The sequence below is a fragment of the Crocodylus siamensis genome, chromosome 6 (assembly GCF_052110815.1).
Source record: "Crocodylus siamensis isolate JL-2025a chromosome 6, ASM5211081v1, whole genome shotgun sequence".
Classification (NCBI taxonomy): domain Eukaryota; kingdom Metazoa; phylum Chordata; order Crocodylia; family Crocodylidae; genus Crocodylus; species Crocodylus siamensis.
Window position 1 is genome coordinate 93,800,787 of NC_143400.1, and position 25,257 is coordinate 93,826,043.

At 44.0% G+C, this 25,257-nt stretch overlaps 1 protein-coding gene across 5 annotated transcripts in view; it reads left to right on the forward strand.

Annotated features, from left to right (window-relative positions):
* The window catches only part of PDE6D (phosphodiesterase 6D), a 44,493-nt gene that overhangs the window by 14,829 nt on the left and 4,407 nt on the right, over nt 1-25,257 (forward strand). The window contains exons 2-4 of one of the 5 annotated variants that reach the window (XM_090050928.1): nt 7,624-7,728; nt 19,930-20,018; nt 24,558-24,683. In XM_090050928.1, the coding sequence (XP_089907054.1) occupies nt 19,937-20,018; nt 24,558-24,683 (208 nt within the window). In that variant the 5' untranslated portion in view covers nt 7,624-7,728; nt 19,930-19,936. Of the gene's footprint in view, nt 1-6,414; nt 7,729-19,929; nt 20,019-24,557; nt 24,684-25,257 lie in introns of those variants that run through there. The other 4 variants (XM_090050931.1, XM_090050927.1, XM_090050929.1 and 1 more) reach the window with 4 other exon arrangements.

The window sequence follows — 25,257 nt, forward strand, 5'->3', positions numbered from 1 at the left end:
ACATGAGTCCTTATGGACTAATTAACAGCTGTATTGCAGCAGCACCACTCATTTCACCTTTTCCCTAAAGGCTGCAATTGGCATTTTCTATGAAAGCAACTGAGGTCCTGATTTTTTTAAAGTAACTTTTCAGCATTTAACTTCAGCTTGTCATTTGTTAGCATTACTTGTGGTTGAACACACACACACACACACACCTGGAAGAGGAGACTTTGATCATTTGACATATTCTTCCCACCCTCAGGGTATGTGTGCCTTCCTTGTGCCAGACTACAGACTGGTTTGGGTTGGGAGACGTAGAATTTGTCCATATTAGGGGCTTTTGCACTAATGCAGTTGCACACAGTGGAGATATACTGCATTATTATAAAGCAGTGTTTGCAATGATGTCTTTACCCCATTTCAAATCACCAGCTACACCAGGAAAAAAACACACCCTTTGTATAGGTAAGCCATAAGGGCCTACCAGCATGGGGAGTTAGGCTGGAATATTGTTTCTGACTGATTGACTCCCAGTGCAATTAGTTTGAAGCAATAAAATCCGGAGCAGTTTGAGCCGGAGTAAACTCCTGGGTGCAGCATCTACATGTATGCCCAGGACAGCACCAGTTTGAGCTGGGGTGGAGCAGTTTATGCTGGGTGCATGATGGGATAGCTTGAGGCTTTGGGTGGTGGTGGCAGGCAGCAGAGTCTGGCTGGGGCACAAGGGTGCTGAAAGTGCAAAACCACATAGCTAAGTGGCAGGCAGAAGTCTGACTCCTGGTGGCTGGGCTGACCACGCACAATTTATGCCCGCAGTCAGCATCTACACGTACATTTAATCACAGTTAATTACCCCACTGTAAGATGGTTCTGTCCCTGACTACTATTTTATGGTAGCATTAATTAGTTTACAGTGGCCTAATAGCATCACATGTGTACACGGTGATGCTTCACTCCGCAGCTAATTAGTCTGCTCCACAGTTAAGTGCATGTGTAGACATGGCCAGTGTGGAAGCTCTTAATCCAGAATAAGGGTATCCAGATAGCATTTTTTGCCCTAAAGACATTCCCAGCTTAAGTCCCAGTTAGCTCCCCAGTACAGACAAGCCCTTAGTTAATTCAGTTGGTGGTGAAAACTTTATAAAAGCAAATGTTTGTGCTGGTAGGAGACCAGAGGGACTGAAGTTCTCCATCTACAGAGCAAGGCGGGCATAGGCAGTCCTAGTGCATCTGGGAATGCAAGGGGAGTTCAGCCCTTGAACTCTCAAACCTAGCTCTTTCTGTTGAGACTATTGATCAGGAGCTAGTTAATGCATGTCATCTGTAGCATGAACACCTGTCTAATAAACCCTGGAGTAATTTGCAGCAAGTCATTTCTCAGAAGCCTGCTAATGATAATGATGATAATGACTTTGTTAGGACTGACCTAACCCGGGTTTGGAGTGCAGAACAAGTGGTGGAAGGCTTCACACACAGTGCAAATTATTTGGGTGTCTGGACTCCTCAGCACACATCACTTATTTCTTCTTCAGGGAGCTGTGGGTTTTCACACCTGTAGGATGTGGCTCTGCTGCTGCTGAGCCATAGAACTGCCTTGAAGAGCTTTACCCTTTGGGAACTGCACAAGGGATGTTGCACAAGGGTGAGGTTACCCTACTCAGTAAGTGGCTCTGCTTCCCAATCACCTCAATACCTATTTCCCACACAGAGCAGCAAATGGACCTCACCTTTGTGTCTTCAGGCTAGAACTTCCCCTAGTTTTCTCACTTTTTTCTTGTAGTTTGTGCAGAGCAGCATACGATGCCTTGTCCTTGCACACCTTTTCCTCTTTTTCAGCATCTTACCCCTTAGAGGCTCTGCATTGGGTCTCAGGCCCTGAAGGGCTTCCAGAGGTATGTGTCGTTCAGTGATCATTTTGAAGACCAATGCCCATGTCCATGCCATCTGTATCTGGGCAAGACTCACTCAGTAATCCAGCATGCAGTTGGCTGCATCTTTTCTCCCAGCACTAAAAGGGATATACTCCATTCTTTAGTCTCATCTCACTTGGCAGTTTCTAGATCTTGATGGGTCTGGTTAGGGTACCAAGTCCATTTTTCCTGCAAGCGAATTCTGAACCCAAAACAATCTCATTGACCTACGCTAGGAATGAAATGCTTACATGGCACCACATATAAGGCTGCAGTAGTCTTGGAGTGGTGCAGGAAAAACCTGCCTTGGTGTCTTCTTCTTATTTATACCAACTCTTACCTTGCCCTTCAGTGCCAGTGCCTCTGTCTGGGCACCACAAGTCAGGACATTAATGCCAAGGGAGAGGATGTTATTCCAGCTCTTTCCTGATTCTCCACAGAAGAACTATATACTTTGAGGCCTGGATACAGATTTACCAGAACAGTGCTGTGGGCCCTCAAGACCTTTTGCCTTTTCCTGTTGACGAGCCACAGAGGATCATGCTCTCAGTTGGCATTGTGGAAGCAAGAAAACGTTGACTATCTCACATCCATAAATAGATCCATCCTATAGCTCTTCACTATGCTGAAGAGGACAGCATGAAGGCAGACTCATTTAGCAGGGGATCTTGAGATCAGCTCAGATGATCTTTAAAATCAGCCTGGTCAGCACATGCTCTTCCCCCATTCACATCCAGACAAGACACTAGATGCCAGGTGAATTGTGCAAAAGCTCTCTCAGTTGGATTTCTGCTGGGCTGTAACTGTCTTTGCTCCCTCCCTTCCCCTCCGTCGGAGTCATAAGGGAGATCAGGTTGGACAGAGCGAACATCATTCTGACAGCTCCCTTGTCAGCTATCCAGATCACGTGCAGCTGAGCAGGGAGCTGCTGTATCTACTGCCTTTGTTCTCAGACTCTTTTTGCTGCTTGCTACGTGAAGGAAGAAAGCAGGGTTCAGACAGTAAATAAGATTGTTTTGCCAGTGAATGAATATTTATTGATGTGTAGTACTTTGCACCAATGCTAGAAACATTCGCATTCATCAAGCCCCAGAAGGTGGTGTACTGCAGGAAAAACATGCATGCACTGGTACATATGTAGGGTCGAGCTAACCTTTCTTCTAGCTCTATGCAAGTGCTTTCATTTTCGACTGCAGAAAATGAAAGGATGTGACTTTGCTCGTTGCAGCCTTAAATGAAAAAGTTTATTGCCCAAACTGCCAAATGTTCTCTAATCTGTTTCTGTTTTAAGGGACCTTGGAATCTTACACTTAGAAATCTGCAGAAAGACTTTTAGAAGATTGTAGGAGTAATGTCGTAATACAGCCTCTGATGGACGCACTGCTGCTTGTTAAGGTGTTAGCACTTTGATCTGTGTCTCACACGTAAAATCATTTTCTGTACTGTTTTAATGAGATGAATCACATTACCATATTCATTTCTTCCTCTGGAGGTTTCAGTTTATCTGACTGATTTCTGGTGGAAAGGTGAGGTGTAAAATTCTCCATCGGAAACTGAAAGGTAATGTAGGATGACAACAATCTGGGAAATTAAAACGATTCCAGATTCACAGTGATACTTAGCTCAGTTGGGGTCAAAAGGAAATGATTGTCTAGTCTCAAGATCACCTCCCTTGAAACTTATTCAGCACACAAGTGATATTAGAAGACGTGCAAGACCCATAGCTTACAACATATCATTTGACATATTTGCTCCCTAATTTCTGTCGTAGAACAAAGCTAGTACTGCCAAGAGATTAGGTTTTGAAGTCGGCTCTTTTAAAGATTTAGGAGTCTGGATGGCCAAGGCAGCTGTTTAGTTCAGTGGTGAAGAATATTCAGACCGCTGCGCTGGAGAGAACTGCTGATCTTCCTACCCAGATTTCCACCCTCTCACTGACACAATAATATCTTCCTCTATTCTTTGTTGTTTGTCACTAGGGGGAATTTTCATCAAGGGAAAAGGAGACTGCTGCAGTAGCAAATAACTCACTTCTCTTCCTCTTCTCTGTCCCCTCAATACACACATCGCTGTGGGAACATTGTGATGGAAGGAACCTTCCTTCTCTTAACAGTATTTCTCCAAGGTATAGTTAAACTGCAGACTAGAAAAACTACTTCTGTGTGCCTCTTTACACATTTTGTGGAGCTCGTAGGTCCAGCAGCTGTTGCTAAGATATTTTTGCCAGAAGTATAATAAAGAGACCACTCTGTGGCACTGCTGAAACAAAGACTATGCATTTGGCTTTATGTGGAGGGTTGGGATGTGTAATATTTTGCAAACTGAGGGAGTACAGTAGATGTCTCAAGCAATCAGGATCCCGTTGAGAGTTTTAACTTGGCTGGCAGAACCGTTTACCACATAATCACCTCTCCAATCGCCTATTTAATGTTAATATATGGCAGCGTACAAATGATTAATACAGTGCTTTAAAAACGTAGGTTGCTAAATAGTATGTGACAGGGTTGCTGTGTAGTTTTAGGGATAGGTTAGATCAGGTGTAGGCAACCCCCGGCACAGGTACCAGAGCATGGCATGCAAAGGCATTTTGCCTGGCACATGTGCCTCGGGACAGGTGGCAGGGAGGGACAAGGGCTGTGCTGCTGGCATAAGGATTGGGCCTGCCACAGCTCCCCCATTATCTGCCCCTGGCACAGCAGCATCTTACAAGTTGAGGTTGTGGGTGTTCTGAGCACTCTGCCCAAAAAGGTTGCCAAACCCTGGGTTAGATGCACTTGTGTAGGATAGTTTGCCTAGGGATGATTGTCCTTCTGGCAGGGGGCTGGACTAGATGACAACCTGAGGGTCCTTCCTGTCCTAATATTGTATGATTCTGTGATTGTAGCTAGTGCGTGTGATCTACTTCGTACTTTTGGCATGGGCCGTCCAATCTAAAGGAAGGGCAGTATGAAGACCCTAATGCTACTGAGCTGGTAGGCATTCAGAAATGTCTCCTTGCTGCTGTCCAACTGGTCCCCCCTTCCCTTTACAGAAGTAGAACTAATGACACTCATTTAAAGGCATGACTGTAGTTAAGAAGTCCTGAGTAAAAATGCAAAGACCCCAGAAGGGTTTTTGGCCTGTTGAGGATATCCGTATTCTGAGCTCATACTTGAGGGCCTTATAAGGAAGTATGCATAGCATAACTTTTTTAGGCACATATGTGCACCTTTTTCCCCCAGAAAACTACCCATCAATACTTGGTGTGCATATCTTAAATGAGGAAACTGATTCTAAACAGCTTGTTAAACAGGGGAAAAATCTTTTTCTCTTCATTTTATGTGGTATGCAGCTAAGTACAGTGACTGTCATTGCAGGTTTATGTTCTGATGGCTTTATCAGGGGAAACCTTGATTGTCTTACAGTGGGGAACGAGAGAAAAGAAGAAGGAAAAGTATAGTTGATAAATGGGTTGATTCTATCCAAAATCCATCCATTGCAGCATTTCAGTTGTACGGCTCCAAGTAATGTTTTTGCTGCTAAAAATGTTGTATAACTGCTGCATGACGTTGCTGCTCTGTGAAACTTGAGTTTACGTAGTTATTGAAATCTAAAAACTATAGTTCCTCATGGCATAAAACAGGTCTGTCTGACTATGGTTGTGTTCACCATTGACATCATGGCATCTTTCAAAAACAAAGAATATCCTAATATCCTTTTTAACTACCATAAAACATTTTATTCTTTATCTTGGTATGTCTAGCTATTACAGGAGTCCCAACTTCTGTGTAAAGTTTCAGTTATTAATTCATTTAAGCTTTTAATCTGGATGGAAGCCTTTGTTGGGCATCATTTGGGTTTTCTCACGAGGAGACTTCAATTTAGAGTTAAACTTTAAAGCCTCTGGCTTTCTGTTGCACTCACATGTGTGCATACATGCTCACATGCATGTGTAACACCTAATCTCCCTGACTCTTCATATCTTCATAGAAGAAACACATTGAGGTTGGAGAATTAAGTGCAAGCAGCAGTGGAATCCCAGAGGTCTGCATTAGCCAAACCCAAATCCACTGGATACAGATGAATCTTCCTCTCTCTTTTGTTTGTTCTGCCTTGAAGTAAGAACAAGCAGTACTTCCTGGAGGAGCCCTGATTTTCTCACTATACAGCATTTTCAAGTCCCTTTGCATCCTTTTCTAAAACCTCGGTAACTTGCTGTAACTATACATCCAGGAAGCTGGACTGTTCCTTTTTCTGCAGCAAAGGAAGTAGGTTATCCCTGAGCTTTGCTAAATCAGAGCCTGGGCCTATTCTATGCAGGTTCTAAATGTGAAGGGCAGATACTGAATTAAAAAATGAAGGAAATCAAGAGGCAAGACATAATGGGGAGCAACAAAGAGCGCTAGGATTTTTCTCCAGCTCCCCTTCACCTGCTAACATTCTGCCCCTAAAAATCAAAATCACCTTGACAAGGGAACGCCTTGTCCTAAGGATTTAAACTCCATGATAGGCTGTGTCTGGGTTATGGTTCTGTTTGTGGAGCTGGCCACATGCCATACATCTCCAAATCACCACTGTGGCTGGACGAGATGCATTAGTTTTAGTATTTTAAACAAACAACCTCAGTGCTTGTTAGTTTTGCCTGTGCTAACCAAGTCTAAGGATTCTACCACTTGCATTTAGTGTCAGGATGGTGATTATAAATCTTGAAACATGTTACTATTGTGTCTGTGAATGAAGATGACCCTGGCCTATTTGAACTGACTTAAATGTTATGTATGTTGGGTCACCTCTTAAAGGAGTCTGTTTAGAGGTTAGTCCCTGAACAGATCTTCTGCATTTTGTACAAAATGGGCACTGGCAGATCTCTGCCAGAAGCCTGCAGCGGTCATTCAGTAAGTGATCTGTCGTGGGAATCCGTCTGGAGCTTTTCTCCTTCTAAAGTAGTACCTGAATTTGTTTTGCAGATTAATACTACCATTCCTGGAGGTGACAATTCAGAAGCATCTAGTTGAAACAACATATTTAGGAAAGTGGTATGATTTTGCATCTGTGATATGCTTTATGTGGAAGGGAGCAGTTTTGTGGTTTGGAGGGAAAAAAAGCCAACTCTTGGGAGTTGGGCATTTCCCTTTGTTCTTATATTGAGAAGCTCATTTTTACTTGCTTGGGCTCACTTGTAAACCAAACCAAATCCCAAAATGATGCCAAACATGTCTATGGCCTTGTGATTTAGACTTTGGCTGAGAAAAATGAGTATCCGCATTTTAAAAGAAAAAAACCCTTTACAAGGCAGACTAATCATTGATTAGTATAAATACGGTGAGGAACAACTGTTGAAATGCTTTTTGTGTGCCTTTCTTTTATGTATCACAGTTCTTCAACCTCCTTAATGACCAGGAACACTGCCATTGATGTGCTTGGTACGCTGTGTTTACTTGGTTTTCTGATTCGAAACATTTTGCTCCTGCTCGAGCTGCCAGATCTTGGCTTTCATCTGCCATTTTACACAAAGTCAAAAGTAATTCTTACTTTGGAAACCAGTCATCTTTCTTCATCTTCTTCCCCTGTATTCTTGCATTACTAAGGTCTGGCCAGAGTGCAGGGCTACACATTAAGTTTTGGTGACCACCAAAAGCAAGAGAAGCGTGACGGGAAGAGAATTATTGGCACAAAGGCTGTTGCTATTGCATTGTAATTTGTGCTACTGTATAAGCTTTCCAAGTTTGAATACGAATTTCCATTGGTCCAGAGCACCCAGTTCCTGGCTAAGACGAGAGAGAGGGGCCATATTGTCTTATGAAGCACAAGACGTGGAGCCAAGAACCTGGATTCTCATTCCAAGCCAGTCCCCAAGGTAATGCGTGACTGTGGACAAGTTTCTGCACATATTTCGTAGTATGGAAAACAGGGAATTGTTCTACCTCTCTCATGAGGCTGCATTGAGAACTGTTCGATGTTTGTGAAAAACAGCAGAATTGTAAGCAATATAGAAGGGGCTTTGCTAGGGCATGTTGACTACTCAGAGTACCCTGTCTGTCAAGTAAAATTGTTAAATGAGAACATTTCTCTCTTCCTCCTTAGGCAGGGATGGGCTGCAATTAGCTGTACAGTTGGTACACTGTGTACTCACTTTCTCTCTCCGTCATTTTTCAGGTCTTCATAAAGGTCTTTCTAACTTTGAGTGACACATAATGCAGAAAAATCCAGTAAATTCCAATCTCTAAAAAGACCCTATATCTGATAAGTCTGTAGGCCGTCAGTAGGAGCCTCCTGGGAACCCATTGCATTAGTGCTAGATGTGCTGTCTCCTGAGTAGAGATTGGTTAAGGGAGACGAGTAGTTATTAACAGAACAAAAAAGTGTGTAGTCGCAACATAAATATTGGCAGTTGGAAAACATCTAGGCTTTTCTTGCCGCCAGTTGCTTATATCACCAGAGGGACACACGCAGACCGAGATGGTGCTGGGAGTTCAGTGGATGGATAAACCAAACAGCAGGGGAACCCGCTAATGTTCAGCTATGCCACTTTCAATAAGCCTCACTTTGCTCAACATCAAAATTATTGCAGAGGGCTTCAAGGAACAAAGAAATGGTCTAGCCACAAACAGTGCAGCGAGAAGCTGCCTTTTTAAAAAAACCAAAACCTTTTTCCCCCATTTTTTCATATTTCACACCAGACTGTGGGTCACTGAAGTGTGAGATTGTGCGAACATGTCAACTACAGCAGCCACATTTGCCCCATTTAAATATTCTGTTAAAGTATCAAAGAATCCTTTGTTTGTACAGGGGAGTGTGAAGAATCCCTTTAGACACGTAAGAAAAATCCATATACCTGGGGATAAGCAAAGTAAAAGAATACCCATTGGAAAGCAAATGGAAGAGCAGCGTAGAACGAAGAGGCACATCAGGATTCAAAATACCTCTTTCCATTAAGGTTAATTTCTTTGCACGACTGCCATAATACCCTGTGTTCTAACAGTGCAGAGAACAATAGGCCATAGTGATTTACAGGAGGGGTAAATTCCTTGGAGAGCTTCTAGTAACAACCTCACTACGAACATGAAGTTACTCAACAAAACCCCTTGATGGATTATTTCCACTCACCTCTCTCTAGCTCACTTATTGCCGAGAGCTGTGGAATATTATCATAATAGTTCAGCTATGCTAGAAATGATTGAATGTTTTGAGGTAGTTAAGGCGGAGTGAAGTTGCGTCAACTGCTGAATCATTTTTAAAGTTGACTCACAAAGAGAAGAAAATCAGTCGGTATACATAAAAGAAGTGGCAGAGGTCGTGAGTTGGACACGCAGCTTTGTCTGCCCTCCTGCTTGCTTTGGGTTTAACTCCGTTATCATGTGTTGACAGAAATCGCGTGATAAGATTTGCAGAACACGCTCATGTGCCATGTCACCTTGTCCGTATAGAGGGGCCTCCTCTGCCTGGCCGGGAGGAGGACTTCTAGTGTCCTTTTCTTCTCCATAGGAAGATCTGCCAGGAGGCAATTCCAGAGCCGTGCTTCCACTGCCTTTTCAGTCTCCCACATATATATTTTTTCCAGCAGTTTGCTCAATAGTGGCATTCATTTTTGCCCTACATCTGAGCTAAGGAGCAACCCACTGTAAAATTACACTCCAAAAATGTCTTCTACATTCGAAAAGCCAACTTCTCCCTTTGGGTGCAGTCATCACTGCTGTTGACTCACCTGATGTTTCCGCCAACTTCCAGCACTCCTGATGCCATTAATTATGTTAGTATTCACAGGGTTCTTAGCATGAGCTGAAGCTTTTCTAACACATTAATTTTCAAGCTCTGTTTAGGAGGATTGGGAAGATCTGCCTATGGTCAAATCAGAAGAGAAATGCTAATTTTGTCTGCGCAGCCCATACTTTGGAGACGGTCCTGCCGACAGTGTTGGGTTTGACTGAGCGAACAACTGTTCTGTTGTCCAGAGCATAAAGTGTTCTCCAGATGTAATCGTTTTTTATTCTCTGGCACCATAATCAAGGTCTAGGGACCATTTTTTAAATGCATCTGTTACTAGCGCAAACAAAACCAAGGCCTAATAGCAGCAAACAAACCACTTCCTCAGCGCTGCTATACAAGGCAACGGGCTCAGTCTGACTCGCACCTGCCCTGCAAGCTAAACATTTGAATGCACACGTGGGTTTTTGACTTGAGAATTTATTCTTCCTTAGACAATCCATATGCTGCCAGCTTTTTCACTTTAATTCGTTATGTATGGGACCTCAGATGATGGATTTTGCAGCTATAGAGAACTCCTGGATTGCGTTTTGATGTGGCTACTGCAGCAGTGCAATGCACCTCTTTCTCTGTTGGAAGTGTTGGCTGGTTGGCTGGCCTTTGGCTGGTACATGCTGATAACAAGGAAGTCTTCTCATCTGCTGCAGACAAAAACGGCTAGGGAATGTCACATATTGTTGCTTTTGTCTGAAGAAATCACAAGTTGTTTGTAGACGCTAAGATTATTTCCGACTGCTCAGCAGTGACTGAAAGTGCTCAGGTCTGGAATTTAAACACCTTAAACAATTTAAGCACTCACAATATACCAAAACCACAGGGTTGCAAATCTCCAGGCTGCCAGTACAGTTTCATGTAGGCAGGTATGCTAATAAATGAAACAACAGGCATCTGCATATGCCTGTGTGTGGTTGTCCTTGTCTCAAGTATTTTCAAGCAATAGGGCTGCGCTGCCAGATTTTGTTCTCCTTTGTGCCATGTAATGACCTGATGACCCTTCCTTTCCCTTCATTAGACACAAGTCTTCCCTCAGGAGCTCCCTCCCCTTATATATTCCTTATTTAGTTTGCAGAAGAGAAAAAAGTGAGTGAAGTAGAATCAAGGCTTGTTTTACAGCATAACTAGGGAGGACTTAAAATTCCTTTCCCAACCACCACTGTGAGACTCCCCATCTCCTTTTCTTAGTTAGAGTTCTTCATCTGTGGCATGAGGTTGGTTTTGTTCATCATACAGCAGGTGTCACAGATCCCAGTGAGGTATTTTGTATTTGGAGCCCCTGCATTACAGGTGAAGGATTTACTAGGAATCTCTCCGGAAAGCAGAAATGACAAGAAGGCAAATCAGTAGGCAATGAAAAGGAAACCACGTTGCTTGAACTCTGCACGTTGATGTTAACAGGATGCTGCGGGATTGAGGCCTCTGCTGACTTTCGTCCTTTTGTCTGCAGTACTGGGGAATAACGGCTGTCATGCTTGCTGGAGTCGTAGGCTGGGTGTTGGGCGCAGCTGTTACACCAGCTAAGCCCTTGCATTCGAAATTCTTCACTGGCAGGAACTCGACATGATTTTGCTACATTAACAAAGCATGCCAAGGAGATGGCTTCTGTATTTTTCCAGCTTGTTTGATTAGCAGCACTTTGCAACTGAGCTGATTATAAATTAACCTTAGGCATTATACTTTTCTATGGTGTGCCTCTGTGTAACATCAGAGCCCCACATAAATATGAATGGGTTTATCCTTGCAATGCTCCTCTGGTAGTGAAATAGCTCATTTGTACTCCACAAATGATCACCTGGAGCACGAGGAGTGAGTGACTTGCCCAAGATCACACAGAAAGCGTGTGGCATAAACATGAATAGGATCAGCATACTTGTGTCCTAATTCTAATCCAAGACAAGCTTTTCTGCATAGGGAAGATGAGAAAATTGCCTTCCAGGATGAGAGAACTGGTTCTGCGGAAGCAGGGAAAGCAGCGGACATGATATATCTTGACTTTAGCAAGGCTTTTGGTACTGTCTCCTGCAGCCCTCTTGTAAGCAAGCTAAGGAAGTACGGGCTGGATGAATGGACTGTAAGGTGGATAGAAAACTAGCTGCAGCATTGGGCTCAGAAAGTAGTCATCAATGGCTCAATGTCTTGTTCACAGCTAGTATCGAGTGGAGTGCCCCAGGGGTCGGTCCTGGGCCCGGTTTTGTTCAATATCTTCATTAACAATCTGGAAAGGGGATGAAGTGCGCCCTCAGCAACTTTGCGGTTGAAACCAAGCTGTGGGGTGTAATAGATACGCTGGAGGGTAAAGCTAGGATTCAGAGTGACTTAGACAAATTGGAGGATTAGGCTGAAAGAAATCTCATGAGGTTCAACAAGGACAAGTGCAAAGTCCTGCACTTAGGAGGGAGCAATCCCCTGCACCAGGACAGGCTGGGGGCTGAGTGGCTGGGCAGCAGTTCTGCAGAAAAGGACCTGGGGGGACAGGGGACAGTAAGCTGGATATGAGCCAGCAGTGTGCCCTTGTTGCCAATAAGGCTACTGGCATTCTGGGCCGCATTGGTAGGAGTGTTACCAGCTGATGGAAGGCAGTGATTCTTCCCTCTATTCAGCACTGGGGAGGCCACATCTGGAGTCCTGTGTCCAGTTTTGGGTCCCCGCTACAGAAAGGATGTGGACAAATGGGAGAGAGTCCAGTGGCGGGCAAAGAAAAATGGTTCAGGGGCTGTGGCACATGACTTATGAGGAGAGGCTGAGGGAATGGGGCTTATTTCGTCTGGAGAAGAGAAGCCTAGGGGGTGGATTTAATAGCAGCCTTCAACTGCCTGGAGTCAGGTTTGGAAGAGGATGGAGCTGGACTTGTCTCAGTGGGGGCAGATGACAGAACAAGGAGCAACAGGTCTCAAGTTGTAGCAAGGGAAGCTGAGGTTGGATATCAGGGGAAAAACTTTCTCCCGAGGAGGGCGGTGAAGCACTGGAGCAGGTGACCCAGGGAGGTGGTGCAGTCTCCATCCTTGGAGGTGTTTAATACCCGGCTAGTCAAAGCCTTGGCTGGGATGACATAGTTGGGGCTGGTCCTGCTTGGAGCAGGGGTTGGACTAGATGCAACCTCCTGAGGTCCCTTCCAGCCCTCATTTTCTATGATTCTGTGATTCTATAAAATCTGACCTGAGGTCTGCTTGATATTACAGATAAGGCAGGTATATTTACTGTGACATTACTCCCAAGCAGTCTTATCTAGTATAGCATGTGAAGATACCTCTATTATATAGATTTGGTATTCAGTAATATTAGTTTATATCTTACCGGGTAGTTCAGAAAATCTCCAGCTTAATCCGGGGTTATGTGACATTAGATGAAAGCTGGCTGTGGCGGACATGGGACCAGTGGAATCAGAATGTATTGGTGAAGATGTAGAGGAAACATAAAAACCCAGACAAGAAAAACAGGATGAAGGGCAGTAAATAGTTAATATGTATGCTGCAAAGACCCAGAGTTTTTGTTTCATTGAGGGGAGGTTATCGCTGTTAAATATACCCCTCAATTATATAATTTTACTGTCAGATGACTTGGTTTTGGGGCCTTTTTTTACTGTATCTTGTCATATGGCTCATGTTGTTCTTTGGGTCTTGCTGACTGCTGCTGTGCAGTGATTTGTTCTGTATAGGATGGTTTAAGAGCAGCTTCTTTTCCATTTAGCACCAGAGCATGTCAGAAGTGCTGGGAAGGAATAATTGGCTTCCTTCCATTTGGGGCTTTACAAGAGCACCTTTCCAATTTGTACCACCCCAAATTGTTTTTCGAGGAGCACAGTAATTGATGCCTTGTCCTTCACTGCTAAGAAAGCAGGCTTTTCACAGATGAATTGAAGAAGCTCTGTGCTCCTGCAGTGTATATATAAGCATCCTTTCTTGTTAGTCCTGCGTCCCAGGTGTATGTCGTCGTTTGGTAGTAGGCAGAGGTGAGATGCTGTGTGCATGCCTTAAAATACCCAGAGGTGATGATGGCATTTGAGCAATAGCTGCTTGGTTCTGCATTTGTTTCAGCACTTTTATTAGTGGATGAAGTGGACAGACTCTCTTCCAGTCCCTTCTAATATGATTTCATACAGTCTTTTAACTTTAGACCATAAAGAAATGCTCATGCTCCATAACACGCTGCCAGAGCCAGTAAGTACTGCGTATTAAACCCTCAAGTAGCAGTGTTCTTTTATGTGTGAATAGAGTGGACTCAAGGGCTTTGATTGAGCAAAGTACTTAAGCATTTGCTTAACTGTAATGTATGTGCTTTACTGGACTGGGGTCTAGGAGCTGTAAAAGTGGGAAGGGGTGTTAGAGGGAGAATGACTGGTGTTGGGGGGCGTAGGGGAGGGAACTGTCAGCCATTTGGGTGACCTAATCCTTGAACCAGTAATTTGCCGGCCATCTCCTAATGTTCTGAAGTCATGACAACAAAGGAAGTGCCATACTGGGTCCAGCCCGGTATTGTATCTCCAACAGTAGCAGAAACGGATGCTATGGAGGGAGAGCATTGAACCAGATATCTGTAGAATGATCCATCCTCTATTCAATACCCCTGGCACCCACCAGCATCAGTTTTGAGATGCCAGAGGAAACATCTCCAACCGTTCTGTTCAAGTCCACAGGGCTAGTTCTGAAAAATCAGATGCTGTGAAGTCAAAGTTAAAATCTCTTATTAAAAAATGTACTATCTGGAAAGTCTACATCTGATCCGTATAGGCTACTAAAAGTTGCTTTGTACTAGTTACCAAACTATACACCTTTAAAAGTAAAATACTGCCTCCCCATACCACGAATGCCTGGTTGTTTATGCTTTCAGTCGGGCAACATTATAAAATCAGGAATGCAAGTTGGGTGGGTTAGAACAGAAGCCTCGCTGGAGGCCGGAGGTGCCGCAACAACTCTCTGATTTTAGAAACTTGCAGGGCTTTTTGATCTCACCCTCGGTTTGCCCGTTATTCTTTCGGCTATTGCTTACTCTGGGCTACATTGACATCCTGATCATGCCTGATGCGCTATATTGTATACATGTAAGCAGCTGGGAAAGACTTCGGTGAATGGCATAGCTGCAAGAAGTGGCTACAGAAATTAGGTTGCTTTCATTAAGAATGATAAGAGGCCTGCAGAGATTCCTAGGGATGTGGGAGAGTCAGGATAGCCTGGCCCAAAACTGAGAATGAGCTGCAGCAGAGTGGAAAGAGTAGCAGCAGTTGGCAGCTGCAGGTTTTCCAAAAGGAATTAGGCATGCACTAGGGGAAAATGTTAGAAAATGGCACAAACAATAGCAAGGTAGAGGCTGCGCCTGTCCCTCTCTCCACATGCTACACGGTGATTAATTCTGCCTGAATTCCTCCTCCTCCTCTTCCATTAAGGCCATCCCTATTTAACAGCATGAGAACACACTGAGTCTTTTGCAGTGTCCAGCATTTCAAGATAAATCGGGACGTTTGGATGTCTTTGTGAATTAAAAAGAAAATGATGTCTCTGACAGATACAGGAAAAGAAAGCATTTCTTTTCTCCTTTGATCAGAGGTATTCAAGACAGCAGACCCTGAATTAGATGCTGCATCCCTAACTGCTCTTCATCAGGCTGAATGGAGTGCACTTGTGAGGAAGCTTAATTTGTGTCGTGTATATAAAGCAAGTTACATTGCAGCTACTACAGAGCTTGCATATAAGACTTTGCTGACCTAGTAGGTGGTGAATATAAATAGATTGACAGTACTCCCTTCCTTCCTTCTGCTCTGCTACCTAATCCTTCCTTGCCTTCAGGACTGAAGGTGATTTGACCTATGCAGCCTTAAATCAGATCCTCCGTCCTGTAGGAAAAAGCAGGAGCATGAGAATAGTGGTGTGACGGGGTCTTGCACTGTCTGGGTGAGAATCTACATTACAAATATACTGTTGTTGCTTCTCTTAACTTAATGAGGTCAGAGTTTCCTGGCCCTGTATCTTTTCCCTGACTTGCACTTTCAAATTTTCCTCCTCTTAACTTCTGACCCATGCTTTCCACACAAAGAATGATTGTGTTAAGCTCATATTAATGCACTTTTTTTTGCTTAACACCATTTAAACCCCCTGTGCATCCTGCCTGCAGGTCCCCACTGCTGTTCAGAAAGAAGATGGAGCATTTTTATTTTTAGTAACAATCTCTCTCATGCTGAGATGGGAGAATCTTGAACCAATTAAACACATTAGGAAATAACAGCACGTGTGGGTTTGGTTTGAGATCTCCATTTTGTTCACTATGGGGTATGTCCTAGTACCAGGCTTTCTGTTTGAGATGACAAAAATAGTATGCTAAGCTGCTAACTAGGTAAGCAGTACAGCTGGTGCTCTGCTGGGTATTCCCTACCCAGGGACTTGTGGTATTTTTTTTTGTCCCGTTGTATTAAGTTGTGTGAATGAACTCAAGTTTTGAATTAGGAAACTGTTTTCACGTTTGTCTCTCTGCTTTTTGAAAAAGCAAACACCACTACCCAAAGAACTTGAATTAGAGAAACCTTGTCTTCCTCCAGGTGATATTTCACTGTGGACGTACTTAGAGGTTGGTATTTTCCCTTTTAATGCTCAGCTGCTAGAAAATGTATACTTAAAACAGCTAGCGCCCTGTGGTCTCCTGTGGTTTCTGAGTGCATAGGAAAGACAGTTGAGCCATTTCTTTCTGTGTGGTTTTTCTAGCCCTTTTCTTGAGCTCCTGCCGAGAGGTCAGGCTGATTTTTGTCTGTCAGTTTATTTTTCATTCATAGAAAGCTGGAAGAACTCAGATGGAGTTAATACAGAGTTGTCACAGCCAGGAGTCCTGTAGCTATGTTGGTACTTTAAACTTTTAGTTCTTTGGTTCTGCACAGTAAGCACGGTCAACAGCTGCCTTGATTGTTGAAATGCGAGGTATCAGCCAGGAACTGTGATGCATATTGCTGACCTGTAAACTCCAGACACCGTGGATCTAGCTTTTCACTGCTTATTGATCTTTAACTCGATGGTCAGAACTCAGCACAAGGGAGACCATCTCGCATGGATTTACCATTGCAGTGAAACATCAATACAGAACAAAATTTGACAAGAGACTGCCTAGAAGCCTGACACCTCTGTTCTTAAGACTGCATTGTCCAATTTAAAATGACTGCCCTTCCTTTGGATGTGAGAGAGAGAAATTCTGTTAGAATTAAGGTGTAGCATTTATCATTTTTCTCTGCTGACCAGAAGTACATTGCTACGGCCCGATACCATATGTTTTCAGACTAATATGGCTAAGTGCGTCTGTCACTCTCATCCATCTCAGTTGTATTCATTTGATTAACAGCTGTGAGACTACACATATTCAATGGGCTTTGACACCTTGGTATGAAGGAAGAATGCAAAAATTTGTGAGGAGGGAGGGAGATCCATCCCATGGTTATGGTACTATTGTGGGACTTGGAAGACTGAGAAATTTAGGTTCACTTCCCTGCTCCATCAGAGGCTTCATGCACAACTTCTGACAAGTCACTCTGTGGAGCAATACCTACATAACTAAAAATCTGGACCTCCTCCCATCACAGGCATGTTATAAAGAGTAACACTCAGATACAGGAGTAACAGCAGCTATAGAAATGCCGTCAATGGAGGGGGATTGTCTAATTCATGATGTTCGTCTGGTATAACATCTATAGGTGTACAGGTGGTGACTGCCCACAACTTTCTTTTACACATCTGGTTTTTAAGCACGTGTGTTAGAAGGCTTGCTAGAAGGCTGCCATTTTTAACCAGCCTTCTTCCTCTCCCACTCCTACATGCAATTTTTAAAACAAACATTGCCAAGCAAAAGTTGCAAAAACATTTGCTCCCCCCCCGCCTCAGACAGACCTTGAGTGCTTTCAGTGCTGGCCCTGATCAATACAGAGTAAGAGTTTTGAGTCTCCCTGGAGCATCAGCACCTGAGGTGGATGCAAGAGTACTTTCCCCCCCACCTGAGTAAAGCTTCACTTTGCCACTATCTATTGTGCTGCTGTGGCAGTTCACTCCCACTTATCACCAGCTCCTCACACAGCTTCCTTTTTGCCATTTCTCTGTGCATCGTAAGGGGCCCCCCCCCCAAGTTCATCCCCAAGGTCCTCTCTCGGGTATCTCTTCAAGACCCTCTGCCCTTGTGCTGCTACAGCAGAGAGTTGACTTACATAAACATTACACACTGTCCTCCTCCTGACACCTTAGATCAGGGCATACGCACTGCAAGTGGCCCACAGCAGACTGGGGAGGGGACAGGCAGCGCAATGGCAGACAGGGTAAGGGGCAGAAAACAGCAGATCGCAGGGCAAGAAGCAGAGACCAAAACAACAGAGTGGGCAGAAAGTACAGAGCAGGGGAAGAAGATTGGGGTGGCACTCAGGGAGGGCACAGGGGGTAAGTTGTGGCATTGCTGCCAAAAAGGTCGGCCTACGCTGCCTTAGTGAATTTCTTCCTAGCAGAAACTGTTCTGTGAAGATTTGGAGAGCGCTCAGCACAAAAATGGACATGGCTGCATACTAACCAGTGCCTAGAGCAGTATTCCTCAACCTTTTTAGAGTCAATGCACCTCTCATTGGAATTGAGGCACCCCTTAATCACTTTTGTGAATTGAGCAGGACCCCATTTAAAAAACAAATGCATTTATTACAGTGCTTACCTCCTGGCAGAGGGGTCAGGCATTCGGGGCAGGGCAGCAGCCAGGCACAAATTAGCCTGAGCCTGCCCTTATCTCTTCACTCAGGGCACCCTACAAAAAAATCTCACAGCACTCCAGGGTGCCCTGGCACTTTGGGTAAGAACCATTGGTTCAGAGAGCGCATTTCCATCAGAAAAAAATGGTAACCAACATTTTTATCCTGGTTTTTTCCATCTGGTTCACACTGCAGTCTCTGAAGGACAGTCTCTGCATTGCATCTACGCATAGACATTTGCCAGTGACTTCTTGGAGCAGGAAGCCCTCCTTTAGGATTTTAGCAAGTCAGTCTCAGGCTTTCAAAAGGGTGCATCCCTATTCCAGATGAGCCGACCACCTAACACAGCTTGGCAGCCTCTTTTCATGGCGTATGTTACACACGCTTACACCAGGATGCACAGATAAAACACTTCATCTACCTGCTGTCTCTGCCTTGGGAAAGTAGGGCGTGCCACACTTCTGCATAACTCTGCGGTCCGGACCACCAGAAGGCTGACACTTGCTCTCTGTTCACTCCCACCAGGCTGGGGAAACTCCACCACAGCACTACTTTGCTTAGAGGCTTTCCACTTAAATGAAAATCACTCATGCTGACCAGGAGTAGAACAGCCCTTCTTATTGCAGTCTGCTCATCAGGGAAATAAGACTGAGCCAATACTCTTCCCTTCTCTAGTGACACAGAAAAGAGAAACTTGGTCTTTCCCCTATTCCCATTAATCTGAGAGGAAGAGGGGACAGTGCTGGTGGCTTTCAGGATAGAGTTCCCTGCTACTGGCAAAAGGCAAGGGTTTCTCAGGGTGACAGCTTTTATTGGGTGGTAATGCTGCTTGTTTCTCTACAGCACTGCAAGCAGTGATGCGTCTTCTCCAGTATATATTAGTTGGAAATGGTCAACATGGCTAATAGTAAGCATGAAGTTCAAGTGAAAACTTATTATGTGCACGTACAGCTCTTGTGTGACTAACTTGGTCATGACTTGGTGTGTTTGGTTTTAAACCAGGAGAGGAAAGTGCTGTGATTGCAGACTGGGCGTGTCCAGATGAGCGTGTGCATGTGTTTGCCTAGGGACAAATAGCAGTGGCACATAGCTGTCCCTGGGGAATGCCGATGAACACATGCTCTGGTATGTGGCAGATGGCCCTGGGTGGGGTAGGGGAGGCTGGGGCCAGCATCTTTACCTGGGTCGTGGGAGCCTCCTGGGACCCCAGCAGCAACGATCTGGCAGCAGGGAGCCTGGGCAACAGTCAGAGTGTGGCTCTGGCTGGCCAGGTTCTGGTTTCAGGCAACACACACTGCTGCCACATGCATCACCCCACTTTTATCTAGTGTGGGGTTTTTTGACAGCAGGATTTCCACCCCCCGTGCTGCAAATTAGCAGTGCACGGAATGCTTGCATGTGCGGCGTGTACAGTGCTGAAGACAGGTCTGCAGTGCTACGTAGCACACATGCACACTTGTCTGGATGCGTCCTGTGTGGCCAGTCCAAAGTTTATTGCAACTCAGCTGCTTAATTCAAACAACCCTGTTTCAGCATGTGGTAAAGGATGGTGGACACAGAGTTTAACAACGGGCCCAGTTTATTTTTCCTTAATTGCTTCTCAATCAGAAATTGGATGAATCTTCGGGATGCAGAGACAGGGAAAATCCTCTGGCAAGGAACAGAAGATTTGTCTGTGCCGGGAGTGGAGCATGAAGGTATTGTGTGGCTGCATTGGGTATCATGGGCTGGTAATGTATGTGGGCACCGCTGCAGTCAGTGGGCGCAAGGTGAAAATAGGCTTAACTCTTGCAGTGCCTTGGGGTGAGAAGTCTTACATCTTTGCTTTCCATTTCTTTTTTCTGTCCTAGGTAATGGTATGAAGGCTTTTCTTTTCTACCCTTGGAATCCATTCCTACAGGCCTAGCACAGTGCTCCATTTCCCATTATGTTTTCATTTTGCGACAAAGTGCTTTCCTATTTAATATCCCATGCAAGCTTATCCATAATGGAAGGCAATTGAAAGGGAGCTTACAAGTGTAGAGAACCTGTCGCATAGGATTGGTCTGGCCTCAGCAAATTCACGCAGAAGGGGTTTTCTGATTAAGTGAGCAGCATGTAAGGGCAGGTAAAGAGTGGAGTGAACTTGGCTTTGTATTTACATCAGTGTCACTTACTGGTATGCATGTTGGGGGAAGCAACTGGATCCTGAAGAATAAAGGCATATGTATGAATTGGGAAATCTGTTACTGTCACAGGCTAGCCACCAGTTTGTAAAGGTATATGGTACCAGAGTGGACAACGGGAGGCATTACCCCTTTGTAAATGATGATAACACTATCAGAGTAGAGGGGATGGGTAGTCTCGGCCATAGGGGACTGTACCGCACATGGTTAATCTGCTATTCTTTCAACTAGAGATCTGGGTTCCAAGCTAACTTGAGACAGAAGCGAAGCAAGTTTGCTACCCCTCATCCAGTGCCCAATCTGTCCACTGCAGTTAGAAATGACCGGCCATCTCTGCAAAAAGGAGGCTAATGCTGTCATGGGAGGGTCGTGATTCAAAGCTGGAAGATGGAAGCACTGTGGTAAAAGTTAATCCAACCATTTCTGAACTCCACCCAGTTCAGCCTTGCTTATAAGAGTCCCCTTAATCTCATACCAGTGCTTTTCCAGCAGCAGGTTAGCAAAGCTCCTGTTAACGTGCGTAGGAATTTACTCTGCTAGCATCACATACCTAGAGAAAACTTTCAAATCAGAAACATACTGCACCAGTTTTGAAACAGAGGCAGTGTGTTCAGCAGTATGCATCAAAACCTCAGTACAGCTAGTCCTTTTATATAGGGAACTAGCCTAAATCGTTGGAACTTTTCCCTTTACTAACAAGTAAAATATTGCTGCTTGATACCTCATTCCACAAATCACGGGGTGGTTCTGCTTTGCCTTTTTTTGCTAGCCACTGCGTAGAGAAAGTGTTGAAAAGACAGAATAGCCGACAGGACCCGTGGGAGAAATGAGGTGGCTTGAGGAAGCAGAAAATATCAAGTCAGGTGTTCCTGTTGTTTTCTGGTTTCCTTTTAAGATAGCTTCCCCTCAGAGGCACTAGCACGGGGTAGGTGAAATGCAGCCCGTGGGCCGGACGTGGCCTGCCAGGCCATTCTGTCCGACCCGTGGGGCCCCTAAAAAATTTAGAAAATTAATATTTACCTGCCCTGGCTGCCTGTCATGCAACCCCCAATAGCTTGCCAAAACTCAGCGGCCCTCAGTCAAAAATAATTGCCTGCCCCTGCACTAGCAACTTGTGAATCCTCTTCCTTCAATGTAGCCAAATAACCTGTTACATTTCTTGGCTAATTTTAAGTACCGTAGGTTGCCAGAGCATGTGTTTCTGAATGAAGCAAAAGGCTAGGAGCTGGGACTTGTGAGTTCTGTTCCCAGTTTTCTCACTTGCCAAGCTGTATAATTTCTTTCTGCCTTTGACTGTTTCTCCCTGTTAAAAGAAGCAATACTTGCCTATTTCAGAGCTGTTCTGGGACTTTATCCCACATGGGGCTATTAATAAATGCCATTGTACAAGGTACAGTTAAGGCCTCCTGGAATACTGGATACAGTCCTCATGCTAGTCAACCGGGCTCAGGAAAGTTGAATTCAAACAGCAGCAGGTGCAGAGAAAGGCCTTGCTAAGACTTTATTTCACAATCTTCTCTCACAGGAATGCGATGAATATGATGATTCTGTATAAATAAGTCAGGGGGGATAAACGCCAGAAGGGAGGAGAGCTACTTAATCTAAAGGATATTTGCCTAAGAGTGAGGGAGTACAGCCTGAGCGGGAATAAACCGAGACAGGAGCCGTGTCATTTCCAGCCAGCAGAAGGGGGAGGTATTCTGGAACGGCTTCCCAAGAGGGCTAGTGGGGACAAGCATCCTAAGGAGCTTTTAGGTTTAAGATGGACCTGAGAGATCCTGAAAGACTTTAAGATGTGTAGCATGTGCGTCTTTGAGGGTATTGCTTTGTCATGGCAATTCATGGTAAGCCCCCAGCTATTGATAGTAGAAGCAAATATATAGCAAATGGGATAAAGATCAATGAATGTTTATTTACACTGGGTTTCTATTGGACTTCAATAGATATTTGTAAAAAATAAGCTGATTTTAAATTAAATTTGAAATCCTGACAGCCTCTATTAAACCCATGCTTACTATTTCCATTTCAAGTAAAGTAATATTTAAAGTAGTTGCAGTTGAATTTTTTTTTAAAGTGAAGTCACTGAAATAAGAAAGTCATTTTCTAAGTGCAGAGAGAGCTTTTGCCAGCGGTAGCCTCTTTGGAGGTGCAAAAAAAGAGTTTGGTCTTCTTTTCCGTTTATCGAACTGTAAGTGCAGAACACGAGTTGGGAAAGCAGGAAAAACTCCTCTTCCCATCTGTGACCAGAAGTTACGTGTGAAAGGCTGATATCTGCTAGTTCTAAAAAATCTTGAAGGACACTGCAATTAGAAACACACAGTAATAGTTCCACTTTCAAACAGTCAGTTAATTTCATATGCAAGTGTTTATAAAATTGCTTTTATGCATCCTGCACACTTAATTAAAAAAATTGAAAAATGTGGCTTTTGCGCCTGTTAATTGAATTTCTATTTCCATCCAAATGCAGCTTGATGCAGAGCAATTCAGCTAGTAAATAAATGTTATTTGACATTTTCTAACCTAATAAAAATGTAAAAAAATTAAGAATCTGAATAAATATTTGTTAAGGTATTTAATCACTTAAATAAATGCTTATCCTCCTGGCTAGGCAGAAGTAGACTCCCATGTAGTGTAAAGGCCATGTCAACTTGCAGCTTAGTGTATTCTAATGAACACCAAGCAACGAGAATCACATTTTCTTCAGCAAAATAACCATAAAATATAAAAGCAAAACAAGATTAAAATGAATTATTTCAATCCAGGTTTTCTGCCCAATGATTTTAAATCATGATTCAAATGCTGTTATTTAAAAATCAGTCTACCTTTTATGTATATGCATGAGATTCTACTTGTAAATTAACAAATAATCTACATTTTTCCATGTTGAAATGCAATCATGAAGAGCTAGTATACTTCCTAATTCTGCAAAAATAGTCCGAAGCCATTAGGGAGGGGAGGGTGTGACATTTCAGGGAGCTCCAAACCAGGTTTCTAAGATCTGGCATCTGTACTCTCCCTAAGACTAAAGTGCAGTTCACATCCTGGTCCCCTCTGGCTCTCTAAGCCAGCACTGCATTGAGGTCCCACTCCATTAAATGGATTTGCCTGGGGTTTGATGGGTTTTTCCTTTTATTGAACAGCAGCTTTACTGTCTGCTCCTGGACCTTTTGATAGGCTTTCATTTAGTAGCAGTTCCGCTCATAAAAAGTACATTCCATCTGTATTCCCTTGTCTTTATTATTAAATACATTTATATGAAAAGACTGGTATGATGTAAGAATATATATGGATCATATTGCTCAAGAGTGAAGGACTTGGTAGTTTAGTAGCATACTGATCTCCCCATTATCCTTGTTATTAGGACATTTCAGCCCATTAGCTGGTGCTTCCAGATTCCCCCTTCTCTTGTTCCCCCAAAGACAAAAAAATCTTATCATCAAGTATATCTTCCTGTTGACTAGGGCAGGGAGAGACGGCAATAGCTCAGCCACACAGACATTTCTGATTGTCCAGCTCAGTACAGATTTTGAGACAACGATCCATCTCAGGATGGTTATTTTGGTGAACAGATTTCTATATTTAAGGGACAGCTCCCAATACATACACAACATGGATAGAATAGTGTTTGCTGGGCTGGAAAGCAGCAATTTGCATTTGATTGGGATTCACAGAGCCCAAGGCAGGAAGCAGAAGCAAGAAGTGTTACCTGCTTAATGTGCGGAGCAGCTTTCCAGCTGCTTGCCAGGTTGAGCACATTGTAAAGTAATTTTCAGTGCTGTAGGTCACATTTTAACCTGGGGAAGTACAGTTTTAGTAGGAGATTGCCAGGTATTAGAAGTCAAGAGGCACATGTTCTAATTCCGGCCTCTGCCACAGACTTTTAAAGCATTCAGCCTTAACCCATTCTGAGCCATGTAAAATGAGCCTCTCTCATAGCTCTTCTGCCCTCATTGAGCTTTGAGCCTCTATTAGCACCGGGCAGGATTTCAAAGGCTAATGGAATAGTACGTGTAGCAGCCATGTTCATTGCATTCCTGGTCTGAATAATGTTTGTCTCCCTCTGTTTGACAGCTCGAGTTCCCAAAAAAATCCTGAAGTGCAAAGCTGTGTCTCGGGAGCTGAACTTCTCTTCAGCAGAACAGATGGAAAAGTTTCGACTGGAACAGAAAGTTTTTTTCAAAGGGCAGTGTCTAGAAGGTATCCTCATAGGCCATGTGCAGCCATGCCATCGTGTGGCAAATTGGTCCTTTGTAGAACAGCCAGGATTGCTGGCAATACAGTGGACTAAGCATGTTTTTTTCAGAATCCCATCAAGGCCGCATGCACGTTGGAAGCAACGGGCCCAAGTACTGAAGCCCATATCACAAGTTCTCCATATACATTTATGCCAGTAGTTTGGTAATTGTGCTTCAGAGCCTAAAACCACTACAAGGTGCCTGAGGCTGGGAGAAACCTTCTTTTGCAAGCCGGGTCCCCCCTGACTGTCTATTACAGGGATTTTTGCACAGTCCAGTGAAGCATCTGGGGCAGGCCACTGTCAGGATGGATAGTGAACTAGAAGGAGCAGTGGTATGCTTTGGTACTGCAGTTCCTATAAGGCTTCTGTATATGACTCATAACTACAAAATCCTGTATACTTTGTCACATTGCTACACTTGCTTTTGGGGGCATGAGCATACTGAGCTTATAGTCTTCTTTCCTGTTAATTGTGCACCTACTCCTTTCAGGCTGGCCTGATGTGGAAGGACCGACCTCTTTATTCCTAGTCCGG